General features: G+C 33.5%; 1 protein-coding gene across 12 annotated transcripts in view; it reads right to left on the bottom strand.

Annotated features, from left to right (window-relative positions):
- Positions 1 to 16,347, bottom strand: part of C2CD2 (C2 calcium dependent domain containing 2) — a 155,155-nt gene that overhangs the window by 65,712 nt on the left and 73,096 nt on the right. For all 12 annotated transcript variants that reach the window (XM_072614753.1, XM_072614750.1, XM_072614755.1 and 9 more), the window contains 2 exons: positions 10,981 to 11,045; positions 9,935 to 10,062 (listed from right to left, as the gene is read on the bottom strand). In XM_072614753.1, coding sequence (XP_072470854.1) covers positions 9,935 to 10,062; positions 10,981 to 11,045 — 193 coding nt within the window. The remainder of the gene's footprint in view (positions 1 to 9,934; positions 10,063 to 10,980; positions 11,046 to 16,347) is intronic.

The raw sequence follows: 16,347 nt of genomic DNA, 5'->3' as shown, positions 1-16,347 counted from the left end.
CAATTCAGTTCACTGCTTTCAGGATGGTAGCAGCAACATTTTAAAAAAGAGGTAAAGGAAGCTGAAAATGTTCAGTGACTTGCCCATATGTCACAGTTATTATTGAACTAGAATTCTTATTTCAAGTGATCTGTAGTACCCCCAAAATGAAATGGGAGGCAACAAGCTCCCCATTACTTCAAGCAGAAGCCAGATAAAGAACTACTGTCTTTTAGAAGTGTATTTATGCTCACACATGCATTGGGCTCTATTTACCTCTGTGGATTCTTCTAATTTTGAGTCATGAATTCAAGTCCCTTGATTCCTAGTATGGTAATGTTATTTGACACTAGGTCAGTTCAGATTTTTGGAAAATCAGTCAGAAATGACCAACTCCCATATCTATTTTGCCCTCCAGAGGTCCTTTGAATCTCTAAAGTCATCATGCCTAGGATAGCTCCAGGATGAATCACATCCAAAGATAAAGCTATCCAAGGGACCTCATGAATAATGTTGGGATCAACATTATAGCTGTTAAAATTTTTATACACCTGGAAGTTTCAGTGATTCATACTGATATCTCCCCCTACCCCTTACTCCCATCAAAATGGGCTTCTTTAAAAAAAAAAAGATGCATCACTATTGATTGGAGAAATGCTAATCAAAAGAACTCTGAAGTACCACCTCACACCTACCAGATTAGTTAACATGATAGAAAACGAAAATGACAAATGCTGGACAGAATGTGAAAAAAATAGGTACATTAATGCACTATTAGCAGAGTTGTGAACTAGCCTAACTATTATGGAGAATAATTTGGAACTATGCCCAAAGGGCTATAAAATTGTGTGTACCTTTTGACTCAGCAATACCACTACTAAGTCTATATCCAAAGAGATCAAAGTTAAAAGAAAAGGACCTGTATATACAAAAATATAGCAGTTCTTTTTGTGGTGGCAAAGAAGTGGAAATTTATAGGATGCTCATTAACTGGGGAATGGCTGAACAAGTTGTAGTATATAAATGTGATGAAATACTATTGTGCTATAAGAAATGATGAGCAAGGTGTTTTCAGAAGAACCTGAGAAGGCTTACCTGAACTAATGCAAAGTGAAGTGAGCAGAACCAGGAGAACATTACACAGTAACAAGAATATTGTAACAATAAACAACTGTGAAGGACTTAATGATATAAGACAATTCCAAAGGACTCAATGAAAAATACTATCCACCTCCAGAGAGAAAACTGACTGACTGCAAGTGTGGATTAAAGCATACTTGGTTCACATTCTTTATTTTTCTTGCTTCCTTTTTTTTTTTTTTTGAGGGGGGAGGTGAGAAGGGCAGGATAACATGGTTGATTTTGAAACAATGTTTTGCATGACCTCACATGCTTAATTAATATATTGTTTGCCTCTTCAAAAAATATGTAAAGGGCTGGAGGGAGAAAGAGAAAATATGTAACTCTTCCCTTCCTCCAAAAAATATGCACTGTGTTACCGTTTAATTCCATCAAAACTTCCCTTCCAGAGTCACATTCTTTTTTTGTACAGGGGACTCCATCATCCCACTAAACCTTTCTTAGGTAAAGACACTTCTTCCTAATGTAATCAAAATTATCCATTTTACTCCCCGTAATCCTTTGTTTGGTCATGACCTCTTCAAACAGAATGCTTTCCACTTTTCACAGAAGTTTTTATTGAATAATAAACTTTTGCCCCCAAAGCTTGGATCTTTAGGTTTATCAAATACTAGATTACTATGGTCATTTATGTTTATATATTATGTACTTAATCTTTTCCAGTAATCAACCATTCTATTGTATATCCAGTACCAGACTATTTGATGATTTCTGCTTTGTAGCATACATTGAGATCTGGAATTACTTAAAAAAAAAAAATTGATTCCTTTAATATTCTTGATTTTTGTTCTTCCAGATGAATTTTTTTCTAACTTCTATAATACAATTCTTTGGTAGTTTGATTGGCATGACACAGAATAAACAAATTATTTAGGTAGTAATGTCAATTTCATTATATTGGCTCATCCTACCCATGAGCATTAATATTTCTACAGTTGTTTAAATCTGTCTTTACTTGTGCGAAGTGTTTTGTAATTGTGTTGATCTAGTTCCAATGTGCATCTTAGCAGGCGGACTCCCAAGTATTTTATACTGTCTACAGTTATTTTAAATGTAAATCCTCTTTTTATCTCTTCCTTTTGGGTTTTGTTGGCAATATATAGAAATGTTAATGATTCATGTGGATTTCTTTTATATCTTGTGACTGAGAAAGTTGTTAACTGTTTTGAGTAGCTTTTTAATTAAGAATAAAATCACATCTTTTGAAAAAGCTATAGTTTTGTTTCCTCATTCTTATTCCTTCAATGTCTTTTTCTTGCCTGAATGCTATAACTAGCATTTATAATATAATATTAATAATTGTGATGTTAATGGACATCCTTGCTTCATTTCTGATCTTACTGGAAACACTTCTAATTTTTCCCAAGTACAGATAATGCTTACTCTTAGCTTTAGATAGATACTACTTATCATCTTAAGAAAAGCTCCCCTTACTTCTTTGCTTTCTAAGTGGTTTGTTTTTTTAATTGGGACAGGTGTTGTCAATGGATTTTTTTGTCAATAGTTTTTTTCTTTACTATTGATATAATATGATTTTTGTTGTTTTTGTTATTGCTATGGTTAATTGTGCTCATAGTTTTCCTAATATTGAACCCATCCTGCATTTCTGGTAGTACAACCTGGTCATAGTGGATGATCTTTGTGATATCTTGCTGCAGCCTACTTGCTGATATTATATTTAATTTTTTTTGCATCAATATTCATTAGGGAAATTGGTCTATAGTTTTCTTTTTCTATTTTTACTCTCCTTAACTTAGGTATCAAAACCATCTTTATGTCATAGGAGAAATTTGATAGGACTCCTTTCACTATTTTTTCAATCATTTATATAATATTGGAATTGTTTTTTAAATGTTTGGTAGAATTTGCTCATCCATCTGGTTCTCATTTGTGGCTTGTTTAATTTCTTTTCCTAAAGTAGAGTTATTTAATTATTCTAATTCTTCTCCTGTTAATTTGGATGGTTTATATTTTTGTAAATATTTATCCATTTCACTTAGATTGTCAGTTTTATTGGCATATCATTGGGCAAAATATATGCTAACAACAGCTTTAATCTCACCTTCATTGATGCCTTTTTTATTTAAAACATTTTTAATGCTGGTAATTTAGTTTTCTTTTTTTTAATCAAACTAATCAATGATTCATCTATTTACTATAATTTTTTTTCTCCATAAAACCAGCTCCCAGTTTTGTTAGTTCAATAGTTTTTTGTTTTTTTTTAATTGCAATTTTATTAATCTCTATTTTGGTTTTTCAGATTTCTATTTTGGCATTTAATGGGGAATTTTTAATTGTTCTTTTTCTAGGATCGTTAGTTGCGTGCCCAATACATTGATTTACTCTTTCTTTCTTTTATTGATATAAGTGTTTAGAGGTATAAAATTTTCCCTAAGTCCTGCTTAGGATGCTTTGGGGTGTTGTCTCATTGTTGTCATTCTCTTTCATGAAATTACTGATTGTTTCTATGATTTGTTCTTTGACTGACTCATCCTCTAGAATTAGATTAGTTTCCAATTAATTTTTAATCTAATCTTTCCATGGACTTTTATTGAATATAATTTTTATTGCATTATGATCTGAACTGGGTACACTCACTATTTCTGCATTTTTTAAAATTTTTATGTTGTAATACATGGTCAGTTTTTGTGGAGTCAAGTAAAGCAGAGAAAAAGATATACTCTTTCTATTCCTAATTAATTTTTTTCCCCAGAGGTCTACCATATCTAACTTCCCTAAAATTCATCTTCTTAACTTCTTTCTTATTTATTTTATGTTTACAGTTATCTAGTTCCAATAGGGGTAAATTGAGGTTCTAGTATAGTTTTACTATTTAATTCTTCCTGTAATTCTTTTAATTTTTCCTTTAAGAATTTGGATGCTATGCCATTTGGTGCATATATTTAATATTGTTATCATTTCATTGTCTTTGGTACCTTTCAGTGAAATGTAGTTTCCTTGATTATAACTTTCACTGTCTATTTGTGCTTTTACTTTGTCTGAGATTATGATTACTATTTCTTCCTTTTTTTACTTCAGCTAAAGCATTAGTAGATTCTTTTCCAGCATATTATTTTAATTGTTTATTTTTCTATTTCAAGTGTGTTTCTAATAAATAACATATTGTTAGATTCTGTATCTAACCCACTTTTTTATCTGCTTCCATTTTTTAGGTGAGTTCATCCCATTCACAGTTATGTTTTCTAATTGTGTACTTGCCTGCATCCCATTCTGTTGTTTATCCTTTCCTCTCTTTTTTTTACCCTGTTCCTCCTCAAACGTCTGTTTTAGTATTTCACATTTTCTGCTTCTTTTTCATTCTTTTGAGCTGATTTTGTTGTTCTTGATATCTCATGGAGTAATTGCTTCCACTTGACCAATTCTAATTCTTAAGAAGTCTTTTTTTTTAGTGAAGTTTTGTACCTCTTTTACTAGTTGGCCAATTCTGTTTTTAAAGACACTCTTTTGTTCAGTATTTTTCAGTCTTTTTGACCAAGCTATTAATTCTCCTTTCATAATTTTCTTGCATTGCTTTCATTTCTTTTCCTAATTTTTCCTCTACAGCTATTCCTTGGTTTTTAAATTAATTTTTTTTTTGGTGCCTTTAAAAATCTGTTTCTTTAGCTCTTCTTGGATGAGTTTGGATCCAAACTGCATTTTTCTTGGAGCCTTTGCTTAAAGATGTTTGCTTTACTTTATTTATTAAATAAATTACATTCATTTATTAATATTTTATTTAATCAATAATAATTATTATTACATATTTTATATATCACATAACAATATAATATAATTATTATATTTAATAATTATAAATGATTACTTAATAATTATTGATAATAGTAATTATTTAACAAATAGCTAATTTATTAAATAAATTATATTTATTAAATAAAATTTATTTATTTGTTTTATTTTTTCCTGAGCTTTTCTTCAGCTTCCCTGTCACCACAGAAATTTTCAATAGAGAGCTTCTTTTTTTGTGGTTTTACCATTTTTCCAGATTATTTCTTTTCTTTGGATTTCATGTTAAAGCTGGGCTCTGGTCTCCTGGGGGTGGGGTTGGGAATGACTGTCCCAAACTTAAGATTTTTTTGCTCTGTTGTTTTCACAGCAATTTCTGTGGGTCTGTAAGTTTTCAGTGCTTCCAAGGTGGTGTGATCTGGGGAGAGGTATGGTAACTGTTTTCTTAGTCTGCACTCTGGTCCTTACCCAATTAGAGTTCCTCTTCTCTGATGACTACAACTGCTCTCCATCCTCGAACTGTGACCCAGAATTGGATAATGTGCAATGGAGTTGCCAAATGGTGCCCAGTGCTACCATAGAGGTCTTCTGTAATCTCTTTTAGACCACATGTACAGCTGCTCCTGCCTCTGCCACCTCCAAGACCCAGGGCTGGTATTGTTGCCATACTGTGCTCCTAATCAGCCCCTATCGCAGTACTAGAGACCTCTCCTTTTGACTTTCCAGGTTGTACTGGGAGGAAAAATATCTCACCTCACAGTTTAAGGATTAGACTTGACATGTTATTTTAAAGTTGTTTAAAGGGAAATGTTGGGCAAGCTCAGCTACAAAGCTGCCTTTATTCTGCCATCTTGGCTCCTCATAAAAGGATATCATGATTGAATCATCAAGCTCCAGGGAATTAGGTGTGAACCTCAATTAAAGACACTGGCTGAAGGCTCATTCATGCCTTTGAAGAATTTTTATAAGGTGAAGGGATATCTGAGAAACAGATTTGCGATTGAATGTATAACTTTTGGTCTGGAGTAAATTTATAATTTATTTATATATAACATACATACATTATAAATTTACTTATGAATTTATTTATAAATTTATATAGGTCTCAAGTAAACTCCCTAAAGCCAGCAGAGTCAGGAACAATGTGGATCTAAGGGTTTAAAACAAGCTAATTATCATAGCTGAGAAACTCGTAATACAAAAATATGTTAACAGATATATTTATTTCTTTATCTGAAACTTCTGAGGAGGTAGCTCTGTAGAAATGCTTCTTGTAACCATTTAAATTTCTTTAAGAGACAATGGCAAAATAAAATTTTAATTAGTTTCAGGTGGTTTTCACTGATTATTTAAAATGAATCTAGATGACTACATATATATACATATGCTTCATTATATAGTGACTATATATACATATATATTTAAAATGTTATCAGTGACTCCTTTCACTCAATTTATACAGATGACATACTATACTACAGATAGAGAATAAAATGACCAACCTTGATTGATTAGTATATTTACAAGGCTGGAAATTGAACTTGGTGTAGGAAAGAAAAAAACAGGTAAAACAGTAGAGATGGCCAAATGAGACAGAATAGCAAAAAAAAAAAAATGTTTTTCACTGTTCAGTAGACAATTGAAATATTTATATGTGTGACAGGACAAAATATCTTACTAAAAATACTTTTTCCTAAGGCCTTGCCCCCCATTCAAGACAACAACTTTCTTTCCTTAATAGGTATTGAAGCTTCTCAAAACTTAATTAGTAAGATGGAGTCAGGATGGTAGAATGGTAAGAAGCAGTGTGGTAAGCTCTCCAAACTGATCTAGAAAATGCACCAGATACAGTCCTCATGGAGAAATCTAGAAAAATTCAGTCATTCGTCCAGCTCAGAATGCCCTAAATCTTCTGACACTGAAGAAGGATTGAACCAGGAGCATGCCATTAAGGAAGCACTTTAACACTCAAGGAGAGGCTGAGCACCAGAGCGATAGTAGGTCCTAAACCCATACCAGGATACCCTCAGACGTACATTGGAGGCTATGATGGGAACAGATATAAACTGGAAGCCTTGTCACTTACTATTCAGTACATGGTCACAGATCTGGGGCTGTGAAGAGATCTGTACAGGGGATTGTCCTCAGGTGAGGGTAGGAGGGTGGGGACTTGGTCTACGTATGAAGAAAAGAAGTTTAGAAGTGGCAGTGGTATAGCTCAGACTCTAGGCTCAGAGGAAGGTCTTACTTTCAGCCTCTAGCCCAGCCTGCAAAGGTATAACCAAGACAGGAAATCCAGACCAAAGCAGAGTGGCAGCGACCATAGTTCTGGCACACTGAACCAACAGAACATTCCAGCTGGCTGATAAGAGTGGAATATGGAAGAAGTCCCAAACGCAGGTCAGGAGCTTGCAGAACTCAGCCCAGGGTGGGAGAGCAATCGGACTTTATCCTACATCAGACCACTTTGGAAGCACTAAAATTTTGCAGGTCTCCAAACTGTGCTTACAATCCTAGAATAATACAATATGTGACATCTCAAGAAAGCAGCAACTAATCACCAGATCATGCCTCCATAAATGAGCTTTTATATCAAGAATTAGGCCAAAATAATGAACAAACAAAATAAGAACCCGCCATAATGAGTGATTCTGGTGGCACAGATGCTCAAGACACTTATATAGATGAGAATGCTTCCAAAACATGTGCAAGCAATGCCTCAGAGAAAAACCAGCTTGGGCACAAACTCAACCAGAATTCCTGGAGGAGATGAATTAAGAGTTTTGTTTTTTTAAAAGGCAATTTTTAAAAAATAAATGAAACAAATGTGCTTAAGAAAAAAAGTGAAAAAGAAATTAGGGATGTATAGAAAGAATTGAAAAAGGATTTAAACCTTGCCCAAACAACAAACAGCCTGAAAATTAGAATGAATCAAATGGAAGCTGATGACTTCATGAGCAACAAGAAACATTAAAATAAAGTCAAAAGGCTAAAAAAGTAGAAGAAGAGATAAAGTATATCATAGCAAAATCAACTGATTTGGAAAACAAATTGAAAAGAAAAAATTTAAGAATCATTGTGCTATCTGAGCACCATGACCAAAAAAAGCTCTTAGGTATCATATTTCGAGAAATCTTAAAAGATTGCCCAAACCTTTTAGATCTAGAGGGCAAAGTCAAAATAGAAAGAATGCATCAGTCATTTACTGGAAAAACAAACAAAAATACAAACACAAACAAAACCTCCCATCAGAGACAAAATTCAAAGCTTTTAGGCCAAGGAAAAATTACTGCAAGCAGTCAGAAAGAAAAAAGTTCAAGAACTGAGAAGACGTAGTCAAAATCACACATGATGTCGTAACCACCACTATAAAAGGGCAGAGAGCATGAAACACGAGATTCCTGAAGGCAAAGGTTATAAGCTTGTAGTCAAGAATAACTTTCACTGCAAAACTGAGTATAATGCAAGGAAAGGTGAACTTTTAATGAAACAAAGAACCTCCGAGCATTCCTGATGAAAACACTAGAGTTGTATTTGAAGTTCAAATACAGGAATGAAGAGACTTGTAAAACAGGTAAATATGAGTGAGCAATGACAAAGGATTAAACTAACAAGGATAAATAGGGGAAATAACCCTATTTGAACCCTATCATCAAGGTTGAAAGATGTATTCCAACTAGACAAGGCCTGAGAAGGGTTCTGTTATGTCTTGATGATCTTAAGAAAAGAATGGAAAGAAAAAAGAGAAATACTTTTAGGGTGGGGAAAGGGAAAGGAAGGTTAAGGAAAAATAGTCACATCATTGGGACACAAGAATAGATATCTATATAAATAAGGAAGAGGGGATAAGAGAGAGGGGCTGACATTTGAACCATATGAACTAGTCAAACACACACAGAGATACAAAAATATATTCACTCAATAGGGAAATAGGAGAGAAAGGGTGAAAGGAGGGAAGGATTTGGGTAGATTAAGGGAAAGATCAGGCCTAAGCAAACAAACTCTAAGAACGTTCAAAACTACTTGTAGCTCTTTTTGAGGTGGCAAAAAATGGGAATCTGTCCATAAATTGGAGAATGGATAACCCAGTTATGGTATATAAATATGATAGAACACTATTGTGCTTCACTCATCTGCATAATGATTACTAATCAGGATTCCAGAAGACTAATGATGAAACATGCTAGCCATCTCTTGATAAAGAGTTGAAGGACTAAGAATGTAGAATGAGACAAATTTTGGGGGGACGCAGTTAATGTGGAAATATGCTATGACTGATGATATATGTTTCTACTGTGTTTTGTTTTTCTAGTATTCTCAACCCCATTGGAGAGTGGAAGGTATGAAGGAGGATCCTGACTGATGAAAAAATTTTATATAAATATATATTCATACATATATGCGTATATATGTATGTATATACATGTATATGCATACATACATGCACCTCTATACATATACATACATACATACACATATATATAAACACATAATACTTTACTGATGCTGAGATCTAAGGCTTAAATCTCTAAGACAGCTTCCTAATGGCTTAAATATAAAAGCCAGTGTACAGGGAATGAGGAGCTCCTCTCCTGACATCATTGTACTCCCTTGACAAGCACATGCAGAGGCAGGGATTCTGTACAGAATTAAATCAATGCTGTATCTTGCTAAGTATCTTTTTTTAATCCTATAGCTAAATAAATTACCTCTTGTTAACCATTAAACGGGAGTGTCCAATTTTGTTCTATTTCTGACTCTCAGTCACCTAGATAGATTGGGTTAACACTAAAATTTATACTAAATCCTAAGCAAGGCATGTAACAATGGCAAAGTAAATTAATGTCTCTGAACCTGTTTCCTCATCAGAAAATGGAGAAAATACCTTCAGTTAGATCTGCTTCATAGGGTTATTATAATGCTTAAAAAAGAACATATGTCAAGCACTTTGCCAGTTTTAAAGTGTAGATAAAAGTCAGTTTTTAAGTAACTAAATGTATACTCTTACATAATTTACTCTAAGATAATAAGAATGAAGATTTGATATTAATAAATGACAAGAATGTCAAACCTCTGCAGTGATAGATCCCAAAGGAATATGATCATGGCTGTACCCACTCTTCAGAACAAAGCACTGTTGTCCAGAAGGCTTTTTCTTGAATACATCTATAGGAACAGTTGCCAAAGCAAAAAATAGACCTAAAATAAAATAGAAAAGGTAGTGTATCAAAACAGAGAAAGAACAAGCTTTAATTCCTGGTTCTTGCACATACTATCTATGTGACAGGGCAAATCACAACCTCTCAGCCCAGTTAACCATCCAAGACTCAAATGCTACACTGATGAAATCATAATGTATAGGTCAAATGACATCCAACTCCAAATACGTGGAAAATTAATATGAACAAAGAAAGTTCATATCATATTCAAGTTAAAGGGACCTTGAAGGCTGCTATTAAAACATGCACCAAAATGACGAAGAAAAAAAGCTGATGTAAATAAACCTATGTAGAGGGTACAAGAATAATTATTTTAGGTCTACCTAATAAAGATCAGAAAAAAGAATCTGAATAGAAACGGAAAAATATAATCCCTATCATCTATTCTTATTCTTTTAACCTAAACAAACTCAAGGTGGACAATTGCTTCACTATGGTGCCAGTGAAAGAGACTGCCCAAAGTGTTAAGATTAGTTTAAAAAAAAGTTGGCTCTCTTTTGCAAAGCTAAACATTATTTATATTAAATCAGTACTGAGTATAAAGCTTGCATTCAAAACTTTAAGTTAACTAAAGTCAAGTTCAATATGTTAAAAAAAATCTGTTAACACTTCCTTGCATTGTTACTTTCAGCGAAAATTTCAGCTACTCTGAATAAACCAAAGATTAATTGTTTGAATAAAAATTTCTCACATCAGAAAGCTAAGATTTTAATGGTATTACCTAAGCACTATGAATACTGAGCACGTACACTTCTCTTGGCCTTGACTTTAGGAAAGGGTTTAAACTATTTCTCTCTCTATACTTTCACTCTGTACCTCAGTTTCCTAAAAGTATGTAGGATCCTAGGTGCTAAACTAGATGAAAATAATTCCACCAAAGTAAGTTGAAAATACTTACTATTTGTGAACTTCCCATCTTCTAAAACATGCATTTGTAACTCTTTGGATTTGGCACTTAATTCACTATGAAGAAAATAAAACCATCAGGTCTTCACAACGAAATATTTTAAAGCAACTCAGTCTATTTGTCGTATGCATATAAGGAGTTCTGTACAACCATAAATACTGAAGAACTATTACCAAATTCAATAAGTTATGTTTATATTTCCATAATTAACAATATTCATTTCCTCTGAGGTTTTACCTCAGCAAATTGACAAAGGGTGAAAAAGACTGGAATAAGCCATATTAGAGGGATTCTAGAAAGATGGACAAATTAGTAAAACCTTCTTGGTGGAACTTTCAATTGGTCCAAAAATTCTGAAAAAGAATTTGAAATTATGTCAAGAAAGTGAATGAAACAGTCAGAATCTATGATCCACAGATTCCATTACTAGGTATATACTCCAAGGAGATCAATGACAAAAAGAAAGGAGTCATAAATTCCAATACATTTATAGTAGTAACTTTTGTTGTAGCAAAGATCTGGAAACAAAAGGAATGGCCATTGATTGGGGAAGGTAATATTACTGTAAGGTATAAATATGATTGATATAAAGAATCATAAGAACACTAGATGAATACTGATTCAAAGTGAAGTAGTGTCATGAATACAATATATACAAATAGCACAAATGGAAAAATTAGTGTGAAAAAAATAAAAATGAAATATTTCCAATTTTAATGATCAAGTATGGACTAAAGAAGAAGTAAGAGAAGGTACCTGTTCTCACTTCTTTACAATGGTGGAGGACTGGACTTTTTCTTTTCTTTCTAACGTTTTTCAGTTAAAAACAACAAAAACCAACCACCTCCCTTCTCCCTTCTCCTCTTCCACCCCTACCATTAGCCGTATCAATTAAAAAAAAAGAAAAACCAAATATTTGCTTTCGACTACAATAAAACAAATTTCCACATTGGCCATGTCCTAAGTGTATGCCTTAATCCACACTACCTCTCTGTCAGGAGATGAGTAGCATACTCCATGATCAATTACCTAGAATTGTGATAGTTCATTGTATTAATCATAGTTCTTCAAGCTTTCAAAGTTCTTTGTTTTTACAACGTTGGTATCATATAAATTGTTCTGCTAATTTTGCTCACTTCATTTGCATCACTTCATATAATTCTATCTAACTGAAATTGTCCTTGTTATCATTTGCTACAACACAACAGTATTGTATCACCTTCATATAGTTTGTTTATGCATAATTGATGCAGCCATTTCCTACTTGATGGGAACCCTCTAAGTTTCCAGTTCTTTGACAGCATCAAAAGAGCTAATGTAAAATTTTTTTTGCATATATTTGCCCTGTTCTCCTTTCTTTGATCTCTTTGGGGGTACAGACATAGGTGTCATATATTTGAACCAAAGGGTATGCATAACTGAGTAACTGGTTCCAAAATGCTTTCTTGAATGACTGGAATAATTCTCAGCTCCACCTTTTTTCCTGAAATCCCCCCCAGCATTTGTCACTTTTTTTTTGTCTAATTTCCTGATCTGATGAGTATGAGGTAGTGTTGTTTTCATTTATTTAATTTCAAACATTTTTTAATTTCTAAAAGACTTATTTTGCTCTTAATCTGTAGAATGAAACAAGCATTTCTATAATATAGTACAATAAAAAAGATGATTGCCCAGGAGACTGCAAATCCACTGTCCACAACTTTCTTTTCCTTTCAAATATACAACAAAATTATCATGAAAATTTCTGTTTTTCCTTCCCTCCCCCGGCTCCTGCCCTAGAGATGGCTACTATTACACAGAAATAGACATGTATATTTAAAATTATTCTATACATACTTCTATTTATCATATCTCTGAATGCAGATAGTATCTTTCTTCATATGTCCTTTATAGTCAATTTGGCTATGCATAAAGGACAAAAGAACTTATTTGCTCAAAGTTGTTCTTAAAACAATGATGCTGTTACTTTATACAATGTTCTCTTGGTTGTGCTCATCTTGCTTTTCATTATTTCATGCAGGTCACATGTTTCTAAAATCAATGAGCTCTCATCATTTCTTATAGCACAGTAGTATTCCATCACAATCGTATACCACAATTTGTTCAGCCATTCTCCAATTAATGGACATCCCTGCAACTTCCAGTTCTTTGCTACCACAAAGAGAGCTGCTATAAACATTTTAGAATATATAGATTCTTTTCCTTTTCCCCTAATTATCTTTAGAAATAGACCAAGCACTGGTATTGCTGGGTCAAAGGGTATATAGCTAGCTTAATAACTCTTTGGGCATAATTCCAAATTACTTTACAAAACAGTTAGATCATTTCATAATTCCACCAACCATGAATTAGTGTCCCAATTTTTCCACATCCTCTCCAACATTTGTCACTTTCCTCCCCTATCATTTTAGTTAATTGGGGAGGTATAAAATGATATTGCAAGGCTATTTTGATCTGCATTTCACTAATCAATAATGATTGAGAGCATTTTTTAAAATATGACTTCCTCAATTGTTTTGATTTCATCATTGGAAAACTGCCTGTTCATAGCTTTTGACCATATATCAATTGCCCTTATCTATTGATATAATATGATTTTTAAGCATTTTTATTATTGATGTAACAAATTATGTTAATTGTTGTCTTTAGGTAAACCATCCCTGCATCCCTGGTATGGATCCTATTTCATCATAACATTTTTTATATGTCTATAAATGTATGTATTATATGTCTTTTCTTCCTCTGAAAACTGCCTATTCACATGCTTTAACCATTTATTAATTTTATTATTTTTAATATGAATCATTTCCCTTTATATCTTGGAAATAAGAATTTTATCAAAGAAATCTGCTGCAAAATTTTTAGTTTCCTCTGATCCCAATTATCCATGTTATCTTCTGTGACCCTCTCTCTCCTTTGGTTTTGAATTCTTCCCCAACCCAGAAAAATGGAAAGGGGAAGGTTTCATGACTAAATAAAGCATAGAGAGACTTTTAAAATTATACTGGTTAGCCTTGTTTAACCATTTTTTTCTTTTAATTCTTTGTTACATAGGATGATAACAACAGTTAGCATTTATATAGCACAGCAAGGCTTTCAGTGTTTCATAAATATCTCAATCTATCATCACAGTGACTCTGAGACGTACGTGCTATTATTATCTTAACAGAAGCAGAGGTTAAGGGACTTTCCCAGAGTCATGTAACAGGCATCTTAGGCTAGAATTGAACTCAAGTCTTCTAGACTGTAGGTCCAGATGTTTCTTTGGGAAAGAGATGAGGAAGGTACATACTGGGAATCTGATCATTGAAATCCACTTTAATTGTAAAAAATTCACCTGAATGCTAGAAAATAAACAACATCCCCTAATACTGATGAGAGTTGATAGGTAAGGGGAGTGCTATACAATTTGCTTTATAATTGCCTCTCATGCTACAAGCTATGTGACTTTTTTTTAAATAGTATTTTATTTTTCCAGTTACATGTAAAGATAGTTTTCAACATTCATTTTTTATAAGATTTTCAGTTCCAAATTTTTTTTCTCCTTCTGATGGCAAGCAGTCCTAACTTAATGTTATGTTAAACATACTTCCACATTAGTCATGTTGTGAAAGAACAGAAGAAAAGGGAAAAACTGCAGGAAAAAATGCTACGTGACTGCTACAGAGCTCTTTATCTCGAAATTCTTTGTTGTTCAGTGGTTTCAGCTGTATTTAACTCTTCATGACCCCTCTTGAGGTTTCCTTGATAATACACAAGTGGTTTGCCATTTCCTTCTCTAGGGCATTTTTATAGATGAGGAACTAAGGCAAACAGGGGTGAGTGATACAACTAGTAAGTATCTGAGTCCAGATTTGAACTCAGGAGGGGTCTATCTGACTCCAGGCCCAGGTCTATTCACTACCATATCTAGCTGCCCTTTACAAATGCAGACATATAAAAACATTTTGCTTCACTCACAGTAACATACCATCTTAGTCAGTACGAAGTAATATATCATCAGATTAACGAAGGAAATGAAAAATACTTTATTACTTAAGAGAAACTCCAGGGAAATAGAGCTAAAAGATCATCTTATTCAACTTTTTTCCTTTTATAAATGAGAAAACTGGGGTCCAGAAAGATGAGATGACTTTTAAAAGTCATAAATTGAGTCACTTGAAGAGTCAAGCCTGAAACCAGCCCATTAACCCACTCTTCTTTCCAATAAATTATGTCACCTTCAGATTATGAAGACGAAGCTTTTGAAGATAATTATTTGCCTAACAGAAAGGTAGTCTTTCAGAGTATAACCATAAGAAGTCATAATTTTTTCCTATTTAATTTACACTAGTGAGATTATAGATCCTATGAACTAATAGCAAAGAAGATTATTACCCTAATCCCTAATGTACTGTTTTAGTAGCCTCCCACCCAGCCCACTTGGCACCATGATCTGGCAGGGCTATTCAAGCCAACTTAAGGCCAACAGCAGAACTGAACTCTCCACTCTGCCTTGCTTTCCCTACTGTGACGCAGAAAACAAAAGGCATAAAATTGAGGATAAGAGGAAACTGGAGCAGGATGCCAACATTTGTGTCAAGCCTGCCTCAATTAAAACAAGTTCTGTCTTCGCAGAAAGCAAAATCCTGAAATGTGAATTTTCCAGCATAAGAGGCTGAGACAGCCCAGGGAAACTTCAAAGGAGAAAGAATCTGAAACTGATAAATAGGGTAAAATATTGAAGAATTAAAAAAAAACAAAACTAAAATTACCAAAGATTGGAGGAGGAAGAAAAATCAATTAAAGACCTTGAGTTAAGGCAGATAAACTAAAAAGGAAGCTACTTATAACAGAAGGGAATATAGCCTACAGATCAAAGAGTCTAGACATCAATAAATAAATATTGTAAGACAAAGGAAAAGGAATTAATTCTTCATGAGGCAGAGGACCTTGTGGATTCTGAAGAGAGCATGGAACCACAACAGAATGTTCCTGAATAGTTGCAAAAAAAAGAAATAAGAATTATAAAAGCAGAATGCATGTCCTGAAGAAATAACTGGCAGAGTAGAAAAACTTGAATCCAAAGTGTCAAACCTCAACAAAGAAATAGAGGATAACCAATTGGAATTGTAAATACACAAAAGTAAAGGACAATCTGAAAAAAAAAGAAAAGCAAAAAATAACATTAAAAGAAAGTATGAACAAAGGCCCTGGAATCAGGAAGACCTGACTAGCAGGTAGTTGATGATACATGGCAGGAACTCAAGAGCTTTAAGACCAGATACATAGGGGCAGCCAGGTCACTTAGTGGATAGAGCACCAGCTCTAACATCAGGAAGACCTGAGTTCAAATTCGACCTTAGACAACTACTAAAG

This window comes from Notamacropus eugenii, chromosome 5 (assembly GCF_028372415.1).
Source record: "Notamacropus eugenii isolate mMacEug1 chromosome 5, mMacEug1.pri_v2, whole genome shotgun sequence".
Classification (NCBI taxonomy): Eukaryota; Metazoa; Chordata; class Mammalia; order Diprotodontia; family Macropodidae; genus Notamacropus; species Notamacropus eugenii.
Note: the sequence above shows the minus strand (reverse complement) of the source record. Positions and strands in the feature narration are given on the sequence as shown.